This window comes from Heterodontus francisci, chromosome 34 (assembly GCF_036365525.1).
Source record: "Heterodontus francisci isolate sHetFra1 chromosome 34, sHetFra1.hap1, whole genome shotgun sequence".
NCBI classification, from domain to species: Eukaryota; Metazoa; Chordata; class Chondrichthyes; order Heterodontiformes; family Heterodontidae; genus Heterodontus; species Heterodontus francisci.
In genome coordinates, this window is record NC_090404.1 from 11,166,229 (window position 1) to 11,189,519 (window position 23,291).

At 44.0% G+C, this 23,291-nt stretch overlaps 1 non-coding gene and 1 gene segment (V, D, J or C); one reads left to right on the plus strand and one right to left on the minus strand.

The window, feature by feature from the left end:
* Positions 1–2,608: 2,608 nt before the first annotated feature.
* Positions 2,609–2,738, minus strand: LOC137349456 (small nucleolar RNA SNORA15). The gene has a single exon (XR_010969402.1). It is a non-coding gene; the product is annotated as a small nucleolar RNA SNORA15 (small nucleolar RNA).
* Positions 2,739–11,899: 9,161 nt separating this feature from the next.
* On the plus strand, positions 11,900–13,969 carry LOC137349048 (T cell receptor alpha variable 38-2/delta variable 8-like). The segment is given in 2 exon segments: positions 11,900–12,271; positions 12,385–13,969. Coding segments are annotated over 2 exon segments (363 nt in total).
* The last annotated feature ends 9,322 nt before the right edge of the window (positions 13,970–23,291 follow it).

A 23,291-nucleotide genomic window follows, 5' to 3' on the forward strand; every position in this document is an offset into this window, starting at 1 on the left:
GCATGGGGAAGTTGTCGGAGCTGTTTCAAATAGCAGTGTTGTTACATGGAGGATCCATCTGTGAGGTATTGTTGGGTTGTCTTCACCTTCCCTCACAATAATGTCTTCCTCCTTTTTGTGTAAGAATCCATCCAAAGAAGACAAACCCCGCCCCTGTGCCCTGCCGCTGGCGGATACGGGAGCATTTGAATTAGCATTGTATCCCAGGGCCTCACTGCAATGACATCTGGAGAAGTGTCAGACAGTTCATGCAATAAAAATGTATCCTGAAAAATTACTTTAAATTAAACTGAATTAGAACTAGGGGACATGGGTTTAAAGAACAAAAGGTAATTGTAGGATTGTATCCAGAATTCCTTCTTCACACACAGAATATGATGAACGTGTTTAATTAATTTACGGTTAGAGTGGCGAAGAAACAAACCCTGGAATCGTTTAAGGACAACTTTGAGGTCCTAGTGGGGCTGGGAGTTAAGATCGCTCAGGACCGATGAGACAGAGTAGACCAAAAGGTTTCCGTCCGTCCGAATCATCTTGTGAACGGAAACAGGGCAGACGTTATATCATTATTATTATTTCTGCTGATTTGTTGGACAATCAACATGAAAATTTCATTCTCCACCCACCTGGAGAAGGACGTGGGTTCAAAGTAGAAAATTAGGTTTTAGGGCTGGAATCATGAAATTTCTCTTCACACACAGACAGTGATCAAAGAGTTTCGTTTAGACTGTGGGAGGAAAATACACTGAAATTGTTGGATGTTGCAATGGAAGGTGAGGGTTCGGATCTTTCTGAATAAAAGAGCCGTAACAAGAAACAGGAAATAGTGTTTTTATTTGTAACTAGCCTGTGAACAGCAACATGCGGAGATTTGGCATCATTCGTGCCACTTCGTAGTTCGGAGTAACGTCCAGCAGAGGGCAGTGTGAAAAATTAAGAAATACTGAGCGGTGAGTTCAGAGACAGTGCAAGCTGGTATCAGTGAGAAACAGAGTGCGGGTGGCTGGTGTGAGCTCAGAAACAGTGCAAACTGATGTCAGTGAGAAACAATGAGTGTGGGCGGCGCGAGTGGGTAAACGCCAAGACACAGTTTGTATTGTTAATTTGACAGGAAGAAGCCTCGGAGCTGGAGCTAAAGCGAGAGTTTTCGTCCTGGACAAAAAATATCCCTGGTTCTAAACCGACCTCCCTGGACAATTCTTTCAGCCACCATTGCATCTGATGTGATGATGTTCCGGATTTACAGAATTTCCATGCTGGTCTACACTCTGGTCTGCACCGATGTGACCGGCGAAGATGAAATGATGCAACTCCCTCGGCGAGTGGTTGTTCGTGAAGCTGGAATCGTATCCATGAACTGCTCTTCTACCGCTGCGTTCCAAGTCCTGCGTTGGTACAGGCAGCAGCCGAATCAACCCCTCCAGCATCTGGTGATGGCCACAAGAGGGGCAGATCAACCCGGGAGGATCACTGCTTCAATCGAGGGGGGCAATAAACTCAGTACCCTGACTGTGAGAGACGCGCGACTGACAGACACGGCTACCTATCTCTGTGCAGATAGACCACAGTGTAACAAACAGATAGAGAGTCCGTACAGAAACCTGCACCGAGCGGGAGAGCCGCACTTCTGTGTTTAGTGTAACAGGATTTCGAGTAACCAGGCTGTAATAATCGGAGGGAATTAGATCAAAAACTAATTAATAGAGAATCGAGAGAGTGAAGGAACGTAAGAGAGAAAGAAAGTTAGTAACACCGGCAGAAAAAAGAAGAGAAAACACGAAAGGAAGAATGAGCAAGAGAAAGGAAATACACGTTACTAATTCGTGCAGAGCAGCACAGCAAACAAGGAAATGAGGAACGAGAAGTGGAAGTGAGAAATATCGAGTGTAAACAAAGCTAAAAGTTAAGAGAAGGCCATAAAAACTCATATTTCCCTTCCTCCTATTTACACATTTGAATTTTCTGTAAAGTCTCTCCCAACAATAGGCCGCTTGAAAGTCCCATTGAGAAACTCGCACTTTATCCATTGCCTGACAGTGTTAAGTTCCCAGAGTCACCAGCAGAGGTCTCCGTGGTCACATGTTTCTCGCAACTGCAAATATTTGAGACAAACACTGCAGTCTCGCCGTCTGAAGCAGCAAGGCCCACTGCTCTCGACTGGTTGTTTTACTTTGACCCGCCTAGTTACCAGATCTGGGTTTCATTCCCACCTCGGTCTGCAAAGGTGCAACCACTCCCTACAAAAGGACAGTGACTGTAGCCCAGCTCGGGGTGTTTCCATTCACCATTGGGCTAAAGACCACAGGATAATTGGACCGGGGTGTGCAGACGTAATTTAATCCGCAGTTTAAAGTTGCACATTCGGTCACATTTTTATATAAATCCTGTCTCATTCCAACATCCACATTTGTTGAGGAAACATGCCTAAATAAAGATGTCACGTTGTAATTACATCCTCCCACCAGCAGTGGTGTGTGACATCTCTATTAGGGGAATAATAAAAATGTGGCAAATGTACATGGTCGGTTTCCATATGAAAGTGAACACTACAATTTGTAATACAAAAATGTTTTAATATATGATAATTGCAATGTTCAAATCCACAAAAACTTGCGTTCACCTTTTGAGTGTTGCTGTGACAGGACAGCGCACCAATTTGCATCAAGAAAGTGAAGATACTCGAGCATGATGTCCGACTGCTTTAACTACCAAAGAGTTAACACAGAATTCAGTCATGCACGTAGAATAATACGTTGCAGAACCTACCCGGGAACAGGCTATTTTAGATTTGGTAATGTGTAATGAGGTAGGATTAATAAGAGATCTCGGAGTTAAGGATCTTCTAGAGGGAAGGTATCGCCCTCAGGTAGAATTTCAAATTCAGTTTGAGGGTGAGCAACTCGGGACTGAAATCAGTGTCTTAAACTTAAACAAGGGCAATTACAGAGGTCTGAAGAAGGAGTTGGCTAAAGCAGGTTGGGACGATAGACTACAGGGAAATTCAGTAGATGAGCATTGGCAGTCTTTTAAGCAGATATTTCATAACACTCAGCAAACATTTATTCTGGTCAGAAGGAAGGACTCATAGAGAACGATGAACCACCCGTGGATAACAAAGAGAATATCAAATCAAAAGCAAAGGCGTACAAAGAGGCGAAAGCTCGTGGTTGGCCAGAGGATTGGGATTGTTTTAGAAAACTAATAAAGAGGGAGAAAATTGATTATGAGTGGAAATTGGCAATAAATAGAAAAACAAACAGTAAGAGCTTCTACGGGTATATAAAAAGGAAGAGAGTAGCTAAAGTAAGTGTGGGACCCTTCGAAGATGAGACTGGGGAATTAATAACAGGGAACAGGGAAATGGCAGGTAATTTAAATCAATATTTTGCATCAGACTTCACGGTGGAGGACACTATAAACATCCCAACAATAATCGATGATCAAGGTGTAAATGGGAGGGAGGAACTTGTAACAATTTCTATCACGAGGGAAAAGGTGCTGGACAAACTGATGGGACTAAAGGCAGACGGGTCGCAAGGCCCTGATGGCCTGTATCCAAGGGTTTTAAAAGAAGTGGCTGCAGAAATAGTGGAGGCATTGGTCACAATTGACCAAATCTCACTGGATTCCTGTAGGGAATTGTTACAACTGTACAGCGTCTTGGTGAGGCCATACCTGGAGTACTGCATACAGTTCTGATCCCCGTATTTAAGGGAGGAAGGATATACTATCATTGGAGGCAGTTCAGAAAAGGTTCACTAGGCTGATTCCTGGGATGAAGGGGTTGTCTTATCAAGAACGGATAAACAGGCTAGGCCTTTCTTCATTGGAGTTCAGAAGAATGAGAGGTGATCTTATTGAAGCATATAAGATTCTAAGGGGCTTGACAGGGTTGATGTTGACAATATGTTTCCAATGGTGGGGGAATCTCGAACTAGGGGACATAGTTACTAAATAAGGGGTCACACATTTAAAACTGAGATGCAAAGGAATTTCTTCTCTCAGAGGGTGGTGAATCTCTGGAATTCTCTACCTCAGATAGTTGTGGAGGCTAGGTAACTAAATGTATTTAAGGAGGAGGTAGTTAGATTTTTGACATCTCTGGGAGTCGAGGGTTATGTGAAGCAGGCCCGAAAGAGGAATTGAGGCCAAGGACAGATCAGCCACGATCGTATTGTATGGCGGGACAGGCTTGCGGGGCTGAATGGCCTACTCCTGCTTCTATTTCTTATGTTCTTAGATCCTGCGCCACTCTTCTCAACGCTGGCTCCCCGCTGCCTTCCCTTAAGCTCTCGCCACAGCCTTGTTGTTCCCCCCACCCCGCTCGATCCAGACCTCGCCACTGCTGAACCTCCCCTCCTTCCCCTCGGCCGATTGTTCCCCGCGCCGCGCTTCCCGTCCTCCCACCCCGCCCCCCCAATCTCTGGCCGCTCACCCCATGCTTCCCCCGCCTCCAGACGCCAGCTCCAGGCCGCGCCACTTCTCTCCTCTCGGCCAGTCGCTCCCAATTTCCACCCTTCTCCACGCGCCCGAAGAAGCACGGCCGGCCAAGATGGGGTGACGCGGCGATGTCAGAGCGAGTGACTGAGAGGAGGAAAGCGGCCCAGCCTCGAGTTAGCGGCTGGAGTGGGGGTGGGGTTGGGGGGGGGGGTGGGTAGGGGCGGGGGCGGGGGCGGAGAGCGAGCTCTGAAGAGTTGGGTGGCGGGCTGGCCCTTTAGAAGGTGAATCTCTATGGTCGGGCAGTGAAGGGAAGTCGTTATTCTTGTTCTGATATCTGTGCCGGTGTCTCCCATTAAACAAAATCTGCTCAATGACCATTGGATCAATCCAGAGCCGATATAAAGGGGAATATCGATGTCCCCGGGTGCAGAGGGATTCCAATACCTCGACATGATAAGTCAGACAAAGGGCATCTTTCATATTCACTGATTGACAGGTTGGAGCAGAATGGGGGAATAGTAACAGTAGATGGGCTCAGTGGTGCTGGGGTGAGTTAATCATTACAAATATTTACAGCTCATTGACATTAACAATAACCATTTTTTCAATAAGTTAGCAGTTAACCATTAGGAGCACAGTCTTCCATGTGAGCTTAATTCAATTTTAATGCATGTTTCTTTAAAGCTTTAGTTAACTGAAAAGATCAATGCTCACAGTTTGAAATCCGCTCTGACTCTCAAACGAATAAATTCATCCTCCTTCTGCCCTCTGTTGGCGAGCACATGTAAACTTTAAAAAAAAAATAAGTTGAAGAGGCAGCGCAGGGTAACATGGAGTGGAAATGGTAGATTTGTTAAATAATTATTTTCTATCGGTCTTCAAATCAGCCCGCCATAACATCCGCCTTCCGCCGGCGGTGCCTCTGAAGTGCAAAGCAGTGGAAAATTCTGTGCAAAAAAAACCTGTTTTCCAACACTGTGAATCTCAGTGTGCAGTAATAAACTGCATTGCGGGTCAGCTTCATGTGAGATGGTTAATATGGTAAATTTAGTCGAGCTGTCCACTTGTTCCAAAAAACATGTTTTGCCAAAATCTGTTTCATCATCAGAACCGCTGGCGTATTTCATCAGAATACCCTCGGGTTGTGTTCCAGAGTGTCTCCTGTACCCGAAATTAATAATGGCCGTCGCCCCACTTAATATTATCGATAAAGTTTAAAATCACCGCTTCTCCTTCTGTCTTAACTGCTCAGCACAGCAGCTGAGTGACAGAATCTCAATGCAATCGATTTGAAAACGCATGTTCAAACATTCAGTCTATGTTGAAAACCGGAGTAACGATCGAGTGTGTATGATTCACCAGCGTCATTTTACCAGCAGAGGAATGCATTTTCACTGGGAAGGAAATTATTCCTGGGAAATGATATAATGATGAAAGTCGGAGGGAGAGGATTCCACATGCACCCATTGCTCTGCTGATCAAACCAATATCAAACAAGGAACAGCGGCAGCAATCTCTCCAATAAAGTAAAACAGGTCAGGCTGAAAGCAGCATGGGGAAGTTGTAGGAGCTGTTTCAAATAGCAGTGTTGTTACATGGAGGATCCATCTGTGAGGTATTGCTGGGTTGTCTTCACCATCCCTCACAATAATGTCTTCCTCCTTTTTGTGTAAGAATCCATCCAAAGAAGACAAATCCCGCCCCTGTGCCCTGCCGCTGGCGGATACGGGAGCATTTAAATTAGCATTGTATCCCAGGGCCTCACTGCAATGACATCTGGAGAAGTGTCAGACAGTTCATGCAATACAAATGTATCCTGAAAAATTACTTTAAATTAAACTGAATTAGAACTAGGGGACATGGGTTTAAAGAACAAAAGGTAATTGTAGGATTGTATCCTGAATTCCTTCTTCACATACAGAATATGATGAACGTGTTTAATTAATTTACGGTTAGAGTGGCGAAGAAACAAACCCTGGAATCGTTGAAGGACAACTTTGAGGTCCTAGTGGGGCTGGGAGTTAAGATCTCTCAGGAGCAATGAGACAAAGAAAACCAAAAGGATTCCGTCCGTCTGAATCATCTTGTGAACGGAAACAAGGCAGACGTTATATCATTATTATTATTTCTGCTGATATGTTGGACAATCAACATGAAAATTTCATTCTCCACCCACCTGGAGAAGGACGTGGGTTCAAAGTAGAAAATTAGGTTTCACGGCAGGAATCATGAAATTTCTCTTCACACACAGAGAGTGATCAAAAAGTGGAATAAAGTTTCGTTTAGACTGTGGGAGGAAAATACACTGAAATTGTTGGATGTTGCAATGGAAGGTGAGGGTTCGGATCTGTCTGAATAAAAGAGCCGCAACAAGAAACAGGAAATAGTGTTTTTATTTGTAACGAGCCTGTGAACTGCAACATGTCGGGATTTGGCGTCATTGGTGCCACGTCGCAGTTCGGAGTAACGTCCAGCAGAGGGCAGTGTGAAAAAGTGAGAAATACTGAGCGGTGAGTTCAGAGACAGTGCAAGCTGGTATCAGTGAGAAACAGAGTGCGGGTGGCTGGTGTGAGCTCAGAAACAGTGCAAACTGATGTCAGTGAGAAACACTGAGTGTGGGCGGCGCGAGTGGGTAAACCCCAAGACACAGTTTGTATTGTTAGTTTGACAGGAAGAAGCCTCGGAGCTGGAGCTGAAGCGAGAATTTTCCTCCTTGACAAAAAATATCCCTGGTTCTAAACCGACCTCCCTGCACAATTCTTTCAGCCGCCATGCCATCTGATGTGATAATGTTCCGGATTTACAGAATTTCCATGCTGGTTTACACTCTGGTCTGCACCGACGTGACCGGTGAAGATGAAATGATGCAACTCCCTCGGCGAGTGGTTGTTCGTGAAGCTGGAATCGTATCCATGAACTGCTCTTCTACCACTGCGTTCACGATCCTGCGTTGGTACAGGCAGCAGCCGAATCAACTCCTTCAGCATCTGGTGATGGCCACAAGAGGGGCAGATCAACCCGGGAGGATCACTGCTTCAATCGGGGGAGGCAATAAACTCAGTACCCTGACTGTGAGAGACGCGCGACTGACAGACACAGCTACCTATCTCTGTGCAGATAGACCACAGTGTAACAAACAGATAGAGAGTCCGTACAGAAACCTGCACCGAGCGCGAGAGCCACACTTCTGTGTTTAGTGGAACGGGATTTCGATTAGGCAAGCTGTAATAATCGGAGGGAATTAGATCAAAAACTAATTAATAGAGAATCGAGAGAGTGAAGGAACATGAGCGATGTAGAGAGTTAGAAAGACGGCAGAAAAAAGAAGAGAAAACACGAAAGGACGAATGAGCGATGAAAGGAAATACACTTTACTAATTCGTGCAGAGCAGCACAGCAAACAAGGAAATGAGGAACGAGAAGTGAGAAATATCGAGTGCAATGAAGGCTAAAAATGAAGAGAGGCCATAAAGAACTCATACTTCCCTTCCTCCTATTTACGCAGTTAAATTTTCTGAAAGGCCTCTCCCAACAATAGGTCGCTTGAAACTGTCCTATTGAGAAACTCGCACTTTATCCATTGCCTGACAGTGTTAAGTTCCCAAAGTCACCACCAGAGGGCTTCCTGGTCACATGTTTCTCGCTGTTATCAAACACTGCGGTAACACGGTCTGAAGCAGCAACGACCACTGCTTTCGTCTGGTTCTTTCGCTCTGACCCGCCTTGTCCCCGCTGTCTTTTGGAAAGATTTCTGTACATGCTCCATGTTTGGCATTGGTTGGATCAGCAGTGCAGTCGGGCGGGATTTGCACTTCTGCTCGGACAGAGAACTCCCGAATGCAGAGTCAAAGAGCCATTGAGTGTGATATGGAACCGTGTCGCACTACTCCTCATCATGATATCAGTGCTCGGTAAATGTATTTCCCCCAGTAACAATCCATTCTGCCTCTGCCTGTTGTATTCCAGGTGTTATCGTTGGTAAAATGATGATGATGATGTGCTGATGTGATGTCAATTAATATTAATGTCTACATTAGAATGGAGTCACCAAGACAGAATGGAACAGACGATTCCTGAATTGAGAGTTTAAAATGTCACACAAAAATGCACCTTGACTCTTCTGTGTCTGGTACAGTAAGCACCCAGGGCAGCCTCCTCTGGACGTGTTTTATATTGTTGCTGGATAAAAAGAAAAGAAACACTTCTGCGCTAACTTCTACATTTAATATAACTACCAAGATTGCGGAGCTAACTATCAGCACACTCTTGCTGTCCGGCGCAGCCATGTATTTTTATGCTATGGAGTCCACACTACTGCAGAGATAGAGCTGATCCCGGACAAGCAAAAATCCAGGCTGAGATTGCCAGTTAGTGCTCAGCAGAGGGCGCTCTCGCACAGATAAACAAGATCAATAATTCATTCTCCACAGTGAGAGTCACAGATAGACCTTTATAAAAGGCAAAAAAATACGCAACAAGAATAGGTGAGGCCCACTTCCAGAATTATATTCGTTTGTGATTTCAACTCGTCTTTGTAAAAAAAAACTTCACAAATGCATCTGTGGAACCTTAACTGACCTTTTGTTTTTCGATGTCGTTTCCGTGCCTGTCAATTCTCATTGCATGTCTCCACTTTTATTCATAATCATTTGAATTTCCTCCTTCCACTCTTTAGTTTAATGATATAAAACCTTTGTGGACATATTGGAGGATATTCCACATATCGTACACAAACAGAAAGACTCATGAACAAATGCGGGAAATGGCAGCAGGAAAGAGGAAATTGGTGATAACCTCAAAGAGACAAAGATACAATAATTCGGTCACATAATTAGAGCAGAAAGAAGACAGAAACAATTATTGGAAGGAAAGATTGACGGAAAACGTAGGAGAGGGAAGCAGAGAAGCAACAGGATGACAATATAATGGACTAGATACAGTTGACCTATGCAGAAGATGAAAGAACAGCACAGGACAGACAGAGGTGGCGATCAATGGCAGTCAACTTTCTGGAAATAAGATAACACCCAAGGGTGAACCAATAACAGTTTTTTTCTGCCCTGCATATTAATTCAGAAAGGAGGAGGTGTTGGGTGTCTTGCAAAGCATTAAGGTAGATAAGTCCCCACGGCCTTATGGGATCTACCCTAGAATACTGAGGGAGGCAAGGGAAGAAATTGCTGGGGCCTTGACAGAAATCTTTGCATCCTCATTGGCTACAGGTGAGGTCCCAGAGGACTGGAGAATAGCCAATGTTCTTCCTTTGTTTAAGAAGGGTGGCAAGGATAATCCAGGAAATTATAGGCCGGTGAGCTTTACGTCAGTGGTAGGGAAACTATTAGAGAGGATTCTTAGGGACAGGATTTACTCCCATTTGGAATCAAACGAACTTATTAGCGAGAGACAGCATGGTTTTATGAAGGGGAGGTCGTGTCTTACTAATTTGATTGAGTTTTTTGTTGAAGTGACGAAGATGATTGATGAGGGAAGGGCGGTGGATGTTGTCTATATGGACTTTAGTAAAGCCTTTGACAAGGTCCCGCATGGCAGACTAGTGCAAAAGGTGAAGTCACACGGGATCAGAGGTGAGCTGGCAAGATGGATACAGAACTGGCTCGGTCACAGAAGACAGAGGGTAACAGGTGTTTTTCTGAATGGAGGGATGTGACTTGTGGTGTTCCGCAGGGATCAGTGCTGGGACCTTTGCTCTTTGTAATATATATAAATGATTTGGAGGAAAAAGTAGCTGGTCTGATTAGTAAGTTTGCGGACGACACAAAGGTTGGTGGATTTGCGGATAATGATGAGGATTGTCAGAGGATACAGCAGAATCTAGATCGGTTGGAGACTTGGGTGGAGAAATGGCAGATGGCGTTTAATCCGGACAAATATGAGGCAATGCATTTTGGAAGGTCTAATGCTGGTGGGAAGTATACGGTAAATGGCAGAACCCTTAGGAGGATTGACAGGCAGAGAGATCTGGGCGTACAGGTCCACAGGTCACTGAAAGTGGCAACGCAGGTGGATAAGGTAGTCAAGAAGGCATACGGCATGCTTGCCTTCATCGGTCGGGGCATAGAGTATTAAAATTGGCAAGTCATGTTGCAGCTGTACAGAACCTTAGTGGGCCACACTTAAAATATTGCGTGGAATGCTGGTCGCCACACTACCAGAAGGACGTGGAGGCTTTGGAGAGGGTACAGAGGAGTTTACCAGGATGTTGCCTGGTCTGGAGGGCATTAGCTATGAGGAGAGGTTGGATAAACTCGGATTGTTTTCACTGGAACGACGGAGGTGGAGGGGCGACATGATAGAGGTTTACAAAGTTATGAGCGGCATGGACAGAGTGGATAGTCAGAAGCTTTTTCCCAGGGTGGAAGAGTCAGTTACTAGGGGACATAGGTTTAAGATGCTAGGGGCAAAGTTTAGAGGGGATGTGCGAGGCAAGTTTTTTACACAGAGGGTGGTGAGTGCCTGGAACCTGCTGCCAGGGGAGGTGGTGGAAGCAGATACGATAGCGACGTTTAAGAGACATCTTGACAAATATATGAATAGGAAGGGAATAGAGGGATATGGGCCCCGGAAGTGCAGAAGGTGTTAGTTTCGGCAGGCATCAAGATCGGCGCAGGCTTAGAGGGCCGAATGGCCTGTCCCTGTGCTGTACTGTTCTTTGTTCTTTGTTCTCTAACTGAGCTTCCTACAAACAGGAACTGTCAGATCAGCTCAGCGAAGAATCATAGAATTTCTCACATCCTGTCCACCCACATCTGAAGACTTCTCAGTATATCCACCACAGGCATCATATCACAATGTTCCTTTTGCAGTTCAGCCCCTCGGCAGTGAGTTCTTTGCTGTTGCTCCAAAGATCGAAGATAGTTTGAAAAAATAAAGTTTACTAGTTGAAATCAACTTACCTCAATGGGTTGGGAAGTTATATCCGGCAATAACAATCTCAAAAAAGTATCCCCATCTGGAAGGATTGGTTTCTGATGCTAACCAGTGAGCAGGACTAGTGAGTGGAAGGTGTGAAAGATGGGAAACGAATATTAAAATCGGAATAACAGACACGCCCTGAGATCTGATTTTTGAAGTCATTGATAGATGTTAAAGGAGCGAAAGACAAACCGAAACCGCCTGGATATTTTTTTCAGCTCCACTCCTTTTTCTATTCTCTGTGAAAGTTATAAGGACAGTTTTTCATGTTCTGCTGGTTGTTGGGTTCTTGTTCATGAGAATCCGCCCTACACCTCATCGTGGAGGTTTTGAACCCGTTCCCCGCGCTCTGCTCTCGCCATTTTCAGCCGATAAGCGACAAATTGCTAAAAGACGCCGATTCGCCGCTCCCTCAATACTCTTTCATCGCAAATCGATAATCTGTAGATCATGGATATTTAGCTTAATCATTTTGGACACTGATGTTTCAACTTACCAGTGTCCTGATGGTGACGCTACTGGAATTGGAAGGGAGGAATTGACTCCAGAATGAATCAAATTCATTAACAATCCCATGTTTCCGGTTTCAATAACCAGACAAGGTTTTCAGTCCCCGCCCCACGTCTCTAACAGCGGAACCATTCCCCATATAAGGACAGTGACTGTAGCCCAGCTCGGGGTGTTTCCATTCACTGACAGCCAGATCACCACCTACCGGTCTCACAGCAACACTGGGGACACAAGGAAGTGAGGTGAGAGAATCCTGAGACACAACAGCAGATTATTGAGGGTGGGGATTAGAACGGGAGTCTTCAAATATCCAACTCCCCTTTTACAGAGCGGACAGCGACAATGCGGCTACTCATCATCTGGGTTGTGTGGGGAGCATTTCTGACAGGTAATTGTGGACAAAACACATTTAATCTTTTCTCTCATTTCACAAACATGTTTTAAATCTGAATTTTCAACAGTCCTCGGTTTGATCGTTTCCTATTTGATTATGTTTTTCAGATTTTAGTCATGGAGATTCTGTCACTCAGTCGCATTCCACCGATGTTAAGACAGAAGGAGAAGCGGTGACTTTAAACTGTACCTATGATACTACAGAGAGCAGCTATGATTTATTCTGGTACCGGCAACACCCAGATACACAGCCCGAGTTTATACTGAGCAAATACTCAGGCGGTACTGAAGATAAAGCAGATTTTGCTGAAACCCGTTTCTCTGTAAAGCTCCAAACCGCGACTAAATTCAGCAGTTTAACCATCTCGGAGCTGCAGCTGACTGACTCTGCCGTGTATTACTGCGCTCTCTGGGGCTCACAGTGATGGAAAGCAGTCTCACCCCTGTACAAAAACTGCCTTTGGACTGTGGGTGGGATCTCCTGTCTGTTGGGATTGTGTAGAATCGCGGGCAGATGCAGCCACAATGTGCAGCGCGCTGTCAGGCGCTCAAACACACACCGGGAGGAAACCAAATTAACCTCGGATCAAACTGTCACCCAACGGTTTCCAGGAGCTGCCGAGAAAGCAAACTGCAGAATCCAGTCAGACAGACAGATCCAGCACAGAAAACATATGTGAAGACACCAGTTCTCCCAGGGGAATGGTTGCACTTTTACAGACAGAGGTGGGAATGAAACCCTGATCTGGTAATTATCAGTGGTAAGCCCAAGATTGTTAATAGTGACAGCATTAAGGAGACATCCTGAAGCATAATGGACATCAGAGGAACTCTGTGTTTGGCGCTTGTTTTAAAGATCACAGTCATTACCTTGTGAAATTTTTTCATTGTGTATAAACTTCCACTGCATCAGAAACGCACTCAAATCAAATAAACCCTGTGAACAGGCTGCGGTCAAAGGCTCCGGGAAACTGACAGAGGACTTGGGGAAATATTGCAGGCAGGCACGGAAAGGACAGAAGAAGTCAAAAAGTAAATTACAGTGACACAACTGGATTTATGACGTTCAATTTTAGTGCAAATGCGAGTTTCAGGGCTTTGGAGAAAGCCCAGGAGAATGAAACTGATTTGATAGCTCTTTTAAAGAGCCGCCACGATGGGCCGAATGGACTCCATCTGTGCTGACAGATTCCGTGATTTATTGAATTTCAACTGCATGATTCAAAACGATAGTAATTGTAACCCTGAAGTCGATATTTGTGATATTCGTATGTGGAGTTTAACAGTAACGGTATTAACTAATGTCATGGTTAAATAGTAAATATAAAATATAAAGTTGTGAAGAAGACATAAGGAACTGCAAAGGGATATGGACAGGTTAAGTGAGTGGTGAAAAATTTGGCAGATGGAGTATGATGTGGGAAAATGTGAACGGATCCACTTTTGCAGGTAGAAATAAATATTATTTAAATGGAGAGAGATTGCAGAACTGTGAGGTAGAGAGGGATCTTGGTGTCCTGGTACATGAATCACCAAAGGTTGGTTTGCAGATACAGCAAGTGATTAGGAAGGCAAATGGAATGTTGCCGATTATTGCAAAGCAAATGGAATATCAAAGTACGGATGTTTTGCTGCAGTTGCATAGGGTATTGATGAGATCACATCTGGAGTACTATGTACAGTTTTGGTCTTCTTCTTTAAGAAACGATATATATGAGTTAGAGGCAATTCAGAGAAGGTTTACTCGATTGATACCTGGAATTTGGGATTGTGGGAGGGTGTTATCTTATGAAGAAAGGTTGGACAGGTTGTGTCTGTATCCATTGGAGTTTAGAAGAATGAGAGGTGATCTTATTGAAACATATAAAATCCTGAGTGGACTTGACAAGGTGCACACTGAAAGGATGCTTTCTCTTGTGGGGGAGTCTTGAACATGGGGACACAGTTTAAAAATAAAGCGTCGCCCATTTAAGACAAAGATGAGGAGACTTTCTTTCTCTCAGAGGTTTGTGAGCCTTTGGAACTCTCTTCCCCAGAGAGTGGTGGAGGCAGGGTCATTGAACATTTTTAAGGCAGAGGTAGATAGGTTCTTGACTAACAAGGAAGTCAAAGGGTATCGGGGGTAGGCGGGAAAGAGGAGTCGAGGTCATAATCAGATCAACCATGAATTTATTAAATGGCGGAGCAGGCTAGACTGGGCGAATGCCAACACCTGCTCCTCATTGAAATGTTTGTGTGTTGTACCCAGTCTCAGCTTTATCTATCTGCTTCCGTTGGTATATCATTGTATCACTGTACTTGGTGTGGCCTTTATCTCTCTCCCTCTGTTGGTGTTTCTCTTTATCATCATGCTCAGTCTCATCTTCATCTCTTCCCTCTGTTGTTTCTTTTATTCAACTCGCAGGATGTGAACGTCGCTGGCTAGGCCAGCATTTATTGCCCATCCCTAATTGTTCCGGAGAAGGTGGTGGTGAGCCACCTTCTTCAACCACTGCGGCCCATCTGGTGTAGGTATACCCACAGTGCTGTTAGGGAGGGTCTTCCAGGATTTTGATCCAGCAGCAGTGAAGAATGTGGATATATTTCCAAATCAGGATAGTATGTGGCTAGAGGGGAACTTGGAACTGGTGTTGCCATGCTTCTGTTGCCCTTGTCCTTCTCGAGGGAAGAGGTCGCGGGTTTGGAAGGTGCTGTCAATTTCTGCCGTGCATCTTATAGATGCTTTTACTGTGCGTCGGTGGTGGAGGCAGTGAATGTTGAAGTTGGTGAATGGGTGGCCAATCAAGCGGGCTGCTTTTTCCTGGATGGTGTTGAGCTTCCTGAGTGTTGTTGGAGCGGCACCTATCCAAACAAGTGGAGAGTATTCCATCACATTCCTGACTCGTACCTTGTGGATAGTGGACCGGCTTTGGAGTATTAGGAGGTGAGTTACTCGCCACAGAATTCCCAGCCTTTGTCCTCCTATTATAGCCACACTGGTTATATATCTGGTGCAGTTCAATTTCTGGTCAATGGTAAGCACCAGAATGTTGATTGTGGGACATTCAGAGAAGGTAATGCCGTTTAATAACAAGGAGAGATGGTTAGATTCTCTCTTGGTAGTGTCTACCTGCATCATCTTACTCAGTCTCACCTGTATCTACGTACTTCATTTGTGTACAGACAGGCACAGGGCCAGTCTATTGGTGGATGGGCGGAGACACACTCACCTGCACAGCCAAATTGATCAAATCTTTAACCATTGAATGCAGACAGGCACTTAGCTGATAGCCGTGGGTCGCCTCACTCACTTCCATAGCAGAAATCTCAGTTCTCAAACCTTGGAGACCTGGCAGACACTGAGATGATCCATTGCGAAGATCACATGTGAAGGTACATTGCTCAGATCTATAAGGATTGAATATAGAGAGGCACTGAGCTGATCCACTTTGGTGAGCCTCACTCAGCTGCACCGGTACATTGCTCAGTTTTTAAACATTGAGTCCATACAGGGATAGGACTGATCAACCCTGGGGGCCTCACTCACTTCCATTGGTACATTGCTCAGAGATTTCGTTCGTTGTGCTCTTCCACAATTTTAACCAGCAGTTTCTTTTTCTGTGCTTTGATTGGATTTCTTTTTAGCTCTGTTTATCCCCAGCCGTTTCGTTTTTCCTTTTGCTGCTTTCTACCCATCTTCCCCATTCCCTTCACACCCCCAGACTCCCCCATTGCCATGAACAGTTGGGGCAAATCATTAGAACGCGAGAAGAAAAGCAAAACAGACAGGTAACAGAGAAAACAAACAGCAGCTTAAAATAAAACAATTATACATCATGAAAAGAAGATCTGACCAATGTCCCTGTGCAGGTGAGTTCGGGCTCCCTCAGCGGATCAGTTCAGTGCCTCTCTGAACTAAATGGTGAAAATGTGATCCGCAGGGACCAGCCCTTATACACGAATATAAGTAGCAGAGGCTTCAGACTGTCCCAGGAAGGAACCATTCGGGACACTGGCGCACTGGCACATGCCAGAAGCCACCTCTCACCCGACTGCCACCAAGACGACCACCCTGGATACAGACAACGGGCCGTGGACTCTTCCACATCTTGGGGACGTAGTCTGAGGCACAGAAACTTGTTACTTGGTAGGTGATGGGCTCTAGGCTAAGCTTGGGTTTGAGTGACAGGCTTCTGCTACATCAGGGGAATTCTGACTCACTAACTTGCAGGCAGGTTGATATATGTCTGTGTATCTTTAAACTCTGTGTCTCACTGCACCGGTTTTGATAATGTACTGCGGAATATAAACAGAGGCATGGTCTAGTGAAGTAATGACAGAGATAAGGCCTAGAATTATATAAAAGAGAAAAGGTCTAATGTAATATAAACAGAGGCATGACTTAGTCTCGTCATAAGAAAGATAATCCCTTATGTAGTATAAACAGAGGCAAGTCTAATGCAGAAATTACTGAAACAGGCCCTAATGTAATATAAACAGATACTGGGTCTAGTGTAAAATAATCAGCGTCATAATCTAGTTCAGTTATAGTTGAAACAGGGTCCAGTGTAATATAAAGAACGACCGTGTCCACTGTATTGTGAACAGAGACATGGTCTTGCGCGGTAATAAGTGAGATTGGGCCGAGTGCAATAGGAACAGGAAATTGGTCTAGTGCTTATTATTGAGACTATGTCCAGGTTAATATAAACAGGGACTGGGGCTAGAGTAATTTAAACAGAATCAGGGTCAAGTGTAATCGAAACAGAGATGTAATAAGTAACATGTAATGACTGAGATAGACCCAAAGGTGAACTATAACTCGGCAAAGGATATGTTTTGTGGTGAAAATGGATTTCACACTTCTTACTGGATCATCTTAAACCATATTGTGAGAATATTGACGGAATGGGTCCTAGAATTTGTAGAAGAGAGTGGAGTCTGTATTATTTACCTAAGTACCATCGAGATTGACAGAGACGGGCTGGAAAATTCACTTCCCTAAGGACAAGTGAACTCTCCAATTTAATCGGAGTCGGAGATGATTTTAAACCCACCGAGTTTCTAATATACACGTCCCAGACCTGCCAGGGACGACGTTGTCTCCAGGAACCTTGGTGAAGCAGTTAATGAGCGACTCTGTGTGTGGCCAGTATAATACTGGCAGAGATCAGCCTTTCCAGACAGATGATGCGGGATGATTGCTGTGTGTTTGCTGCCATCTGGTGGCATAAATCAGCATTTCCCCCAGCGTTTTTCCTTCAACCCGGAGAACTATTTACCAGTTTCTTTTGTAAGACATTCTGAAGGACACTACACCAAAACGATGTGATAATTGAATAGTTGTAGTTAGTACAAGACAAAGGTAACAAGTCATATTGCCAAGCATCTTACCAGATAAGACAATAGATACAGCAGAAGTGACATTACCCGTTCCCTTTGGGAGCAGTGTTGATCTCTTGCTCTGCGCTGACTCGAACTCGCATCTTTCATGTTTTTGAGCTTTTATGTGCTGTCTATTTTATATTTTAGTTCCATCTCACGAACATGTAAGCATTACAATGTCTTCAGGTTATTTTTTTTTAAATTAATAATGAACAGGTTAAAACATCAAATCATCTTGTATATTATCCCATCCTCTTTAGTGAGCCTGCGTGCCGTTTTCTCGTCTTTGCATACTGTCTTTTTCACGGTTTGGATCTCACTATCGCAACCAGTTGATACTGATTTTAATGGGCTTTTTGTATTCAGTCGGTCTTCTGACCATCTGACCCAGTGTCTAAGACACACTACACTTGTCCTTACAGATTACCAGTCCATTAATCATTATCCGTCATCTTCTAATCCTGTCCTGAAAATAACCTCTTAGAATCCGTTTGTATTGTGGATTCTTAGTTTAATATGTGCAAGGATCTTTAAATTTAGGAAATGTTTAATCAAGTTATAATTACTAGCATCTTCCCCACCAGGCTAACTTCTGCCTAAACTGTAGACTGATATTTTAAACCAAACATTATTTGTTCATTTACAGTGAGTTAAATCGGAGGCCGCGGGTGCACGGATATAACTAACTAGTTTGTATTGTCAATGTGAATGGTGAATTCCCAGAGATACACAAATAAACAGCAGACAATTCTGCCCTCACACAGTTAATGTGATAATCAGACTGAGTCAGTATTCGATGTGAATGATTTTACATGGTGTTTATGTGGATTGTGCTCGGGTTCTGCCCGCACAGGAATGTATTCACGTGTCAGTGTGTGATCCGCTGTTACAAACAGTCCTCAGCAGACAGCAGCTGTGACCCAGAAACCTGCGGCAGTTATTGTTCGAGGCTTTCGGTCGTTCCCATCACTGAGAGACTCAGTGCACAGTAATAGACCGCGGTGTCAGACAGCCGCAGCTCCGAGATGGTCAATCGATACAACTTGTCTGAATGCTGGACTGTATCAGAAAACCGGTTCTGAGCGAAATCGGCCTGAAAGGCATCACCGCGGCTCCTGTCTGCCTGGGTGTTGGTGGTACCAGAATAAATAATAACCATCGTCGGTGTAGGTGCAGGTTAAAGTGACATATTCTCCCTCTGTCTGAGTGAGCGAGGACTCCCGCTGAGTAACAGAATCTCCTTCGCTCAGATCTGGAACACACGGTTAAAGAAAGCGGAAATCTGTGATTCAACGTTCAACCGAACCGAACTGACGGTGAAAATTCACAGTTTTTGTTTTAGAAAATGAAATAGAATTTACAAAACAGAAAAGGTCATTCGGCCCAACTGGTCCATGCCAGAGTTCACACTCCCCACGAGCATCCTCCACCCCTCTTCATTCCATTCTATCAGCATATCCTTCCATTTTTTTCTCCCTCATCTGTTCATCCAGCTTCCCCTTAAATGTATCTATGCTATTCACCTCAACCCCTCCTGGTAGTAGCGAGTTCCACATTGTCTCCATTCTCTGGGTAAAGAAGTTTCTCTTGAATTCCGCACTGGATTTTTTGGTGACTCTTAGATTTCTGGCCCATAGACTTGGAATTCTCCACAAGTGGAAACATTTTCTCCATCCTCCAACTCCTTCACATTTCAAAGACAAGTTTCAAGTTACTCTTCGTTTTCTCTTTATTAGAGAAAAGAGCCACAGCCTGTACAATGGCTTCTGCTAAATTATCTCTCAATTCTGGTATCACTATTGCAGATCGTTCTTGTACTTTCTCCTGTGTCACTATATTCTTGTTGGAATATGGAGACCAGAACTGCTCACAAACACCCAATTGTAATCTAACCAAGCTCGATACAAGTTTAACATGAACTCATTGGTCTGCAAATTGATTTCTCTGGAATTTACTCCCTTTCAAAAATGTTAAATTTCTTACTGACAATGAATGTCACCCAGATCACAGCCAGAATGGGGAGCTGCATTGCTGCTGCTCTGGAATTCGAAGGACTTTTTATTGTCTCAGGAACCTGCAGAACAGGAAATACCTGATACCGGTATGATGTCACTTCCTGCAGGACGTCAAATAGGAAAGGCTGAGCGGATTGTCTCGGACTGGTCAGATGCCACTTCCTTCACCACCAGTCTGTGTTTTTGTTTTCGAGAACTAAGACCATTAACATCGCAATCGGCTCATCAGATAGAAAGAACAATACAAATAGAAAGCTTTATCTCCTGGTGATCTGAGAGATAGTTTTATCTCTAATTGACCTGAGTGACAGTTAGATCTCTAACTGACCTGAGACACAATGTTATAGTATTGGTAAGGTGGTCTAAATGGATTTTAGCAAGGCTTTTAACAAGGTCCCACACGGCAGACGAGATAAAAAAAATCACATGGGATCCAGGGAAATGCAGCAAGGTGGATACAAAATTGGCTCAGTGGTAGGAAAGAAAGGGCAATTGTTTACGGGTGATTTAGTGACTGGAGGGCTGTTTCCAGTGGCGTTCTGCAGTGTTCAATACTGGGTCTTCTGCTTTTTGTGGTATATGTTAACGATTTGGACGTAAATGTAGGGGGCATTATCAAGACGTTTGCAGACGACGCAAAGATTGTCTGTGTGGTAGATAGCGAGAAGGATAGCAGCAGGCTGCAGGAAGATATTGATGGTCTGGTCAGATGGGCAGAAAAGTAGCAAATGGAATTCAATCTGGAGAAGTGTGAGGTGATGCATTTGGGGAGGTCAAACAAGGCAAAGGAATACATGCTTAGTGGGAAACTGAGAAGTGTATAGGAAGTGAGGGACCTTGGAGTGAATGTACACAGATTCCTGAAGGTAGCATGACAGGTTGATAAGGTGGTTAAGAAGGCATATGGAATCCTTTCCTTCATATGCCGAAGTATAGAATATGAGCAGGAGAGCAGGGAGGTTATGCTGGAACTGTATAACTCATTGGTTAGGCCACAACTTGAGTGTTGTGTGCATTTCTTGTCACCTCATTACAGAAAGGGTATAATTGCACTAGAGAGGGTACAGAGGAGATTTATGAGGATGTTGCCAGGCCTGGGAAAATGCAGCTATGAGGAAAGTTTGGATAGGCTGCGGTTGTTTTCCTTGAAACAGAGAAGGCTGAGGGGAGATCTGATTGAAATGGGGTCTGGATAGAATGGAGGTGAACGGTGTGTTCACCTTAGCAGAGAGGTCAGTGACGAACGGCAATGATTTAAAGTAGAAAAATTAGAGAGGAGATGAGGAAAGGCTTTATCACCCAGAGGGTGGTGGGGGTCTGGAACTCACTGCCTGAAAGGGTAGTTGAGGCAGAAACCCTCAACTCATTCAAAAGGAGTCTGGATATGCAGCTCAAATGCCGTAATCTGCAGGGCTACGGACCGAAAACTGGAATGTGGGATTAGAATGGGTGGATCGTTTTTTGGCCGGCACATAGAAAATGGGCCAAGTGGCCTCTTTCTGTGCCTTAAACCTTCTATGATTCTATGATATAATTGTCGTTGTTGACTTCTCCACTGCATTCCCTGCCCATGTGGGATGTGATTTCAATATCTTTCTCTGTCTCTGTCTCTGTCTGTCTCTCTCTGCCATGTTGCACGGAAGTGCAAGTATAGAACATCCAATGTCTCCCGAGCTATTAGTTCAATGAGTTTCCCACATGAAGTACTCCATTAATAATATCAGTTATAATAGATGAAAGATAATAACCATAGCGCGGATACAAGTTTAAAATAACAGCAGTTGCAGTAAAATCCCACAGTATGTGGGATCGGCATGAATCATGCATCAAACTTACATCCTTTATGTATGGCAAGGCAATTCATGTTCTTTGTGACCTCATCTTTAAAACGAGTAATATTACACCGTTAGGAATGGATATTAAAAATAAACAAGTGCAATCACCAGGATTTAAAATGAAGTTGGCATTAACGTCAAGTATATGTTTTTCTGCATTAAATTGTTTTGACACATTAGTGATAGCAAGAACATGAATAATTGTGCATAATCATTTAACAACTTCCTTCAGCAATTTGAGAATTCATTACTTTCCCGGGCAGAACGCCACTAACTTCATATTGCCACCAGAGGGAGGTCCCTCATCGTGTTTGTAGGTCCACTGTGACAGGTCAATTTCTACATCACAAAGCACTGGGGAATTAGGAAGGACACTCTTCCCATTTTAATTCATTCTTCCAGAAAGCCCCCACACTCCCTACAATTTATTCCAGTTATCACTAATCCAAATCCTTGGTTTTAGACTCTGTTACTTTACCCAGATTCCAAAAACAGTAGAAAAAACAGTGAATTAGGGGCTCTGTATCTGAACGCCCGCTGCACGTGCAATAAAACAGATGAATTGTCAGCTCAAATAGAAATTCATAAGTTCCGGGTTCAATTCTGGGTACTGCCTGTGTGGAATTTGCAAGTTCTCCATGTGTCTGCGTGGGTTTCCTCCCACAAGCCAAAAGACTTGCAGGTTGGTAGGTAAATTGGCCAATATAAATTGCCCCTAGTATAGGTAGGTGGTAGGGAATTATAGGGACAGGTGGGGATGTGGTAGGAATATGGGATTAGTGTAGGATTAGTATAAATGGGTGGTTGATGGTCGGCACAGACTCGGTGGGCTGAAGGGCCTGTTTCAGTGCTGTATCTCTAAAGACTAAAAAAAAATCAACAAAAATACATTAACAGGAATTGAATCACTTTGATTTCTTTCTGATGTGTCTGTTCATCTAGAATTAATCACACTTTAAGTCTTTTGGTACCTCCTACAGAAGGCGATGAGTTGGGATATCAGCACAAGTTGTTTCTTGATACATTATTGTCACAAACTAACTGATATCGACATTTTCACAGCATGAGCAATGTCAATGTCTGACCAGTGGATGGCAGTGAAAGCCTAATTCTTGACACGAAACAGGCGCTGCCTCACTGCAATGGAACCTCTCTCTGTTTATATGACACTTAGACCCTGTCTCTGTTTTATGTTACATTGAACGCTGTCCCTAATTATATTACACTTGATCCCGTCTCTGTTTATATTAAAACTAGACTCTATCTCTCGTTATATTGCACTAGACCTTGTCTCTGTGCACCTGCACTCCAAGGACTGCAGCGGTTCAAGGCAGTTCACCACCACCTTCTCAAGGGCAAATACGGATGGGCAATAAATGCTGGACTAGCCAGCGAAGCACACACCCTATGAAAGAATTTTTAAAAAGAACTAGATCCTGTCTCCGTTTATATTATACTCGACCCTGTCACTGTTTATGTTAATCTAGAACCCCTCTCTGTTTATATTACACTGGACCATGTCGCTGTTTATATTATACTATGTCCTGTCTCTGTTTATATTACACTAGACTTCATTCTCTTTATATTACACTGGACCCTGTCTCTGATTATACTAAATTAGACGCCATCTCTGTTTATATTGCACGAGAGTCTGTCTCTGTTTATATGCAACTAGACCCCGTCTCTGTTTATATTACACTGGACCATGACTCTGTTTATGTTGCATTGGAAAATATCTCTTTTTATATTACACTGGACCCTATCTCTGTTTATATATAAGTGGAACCTGTCTCTGTTTATA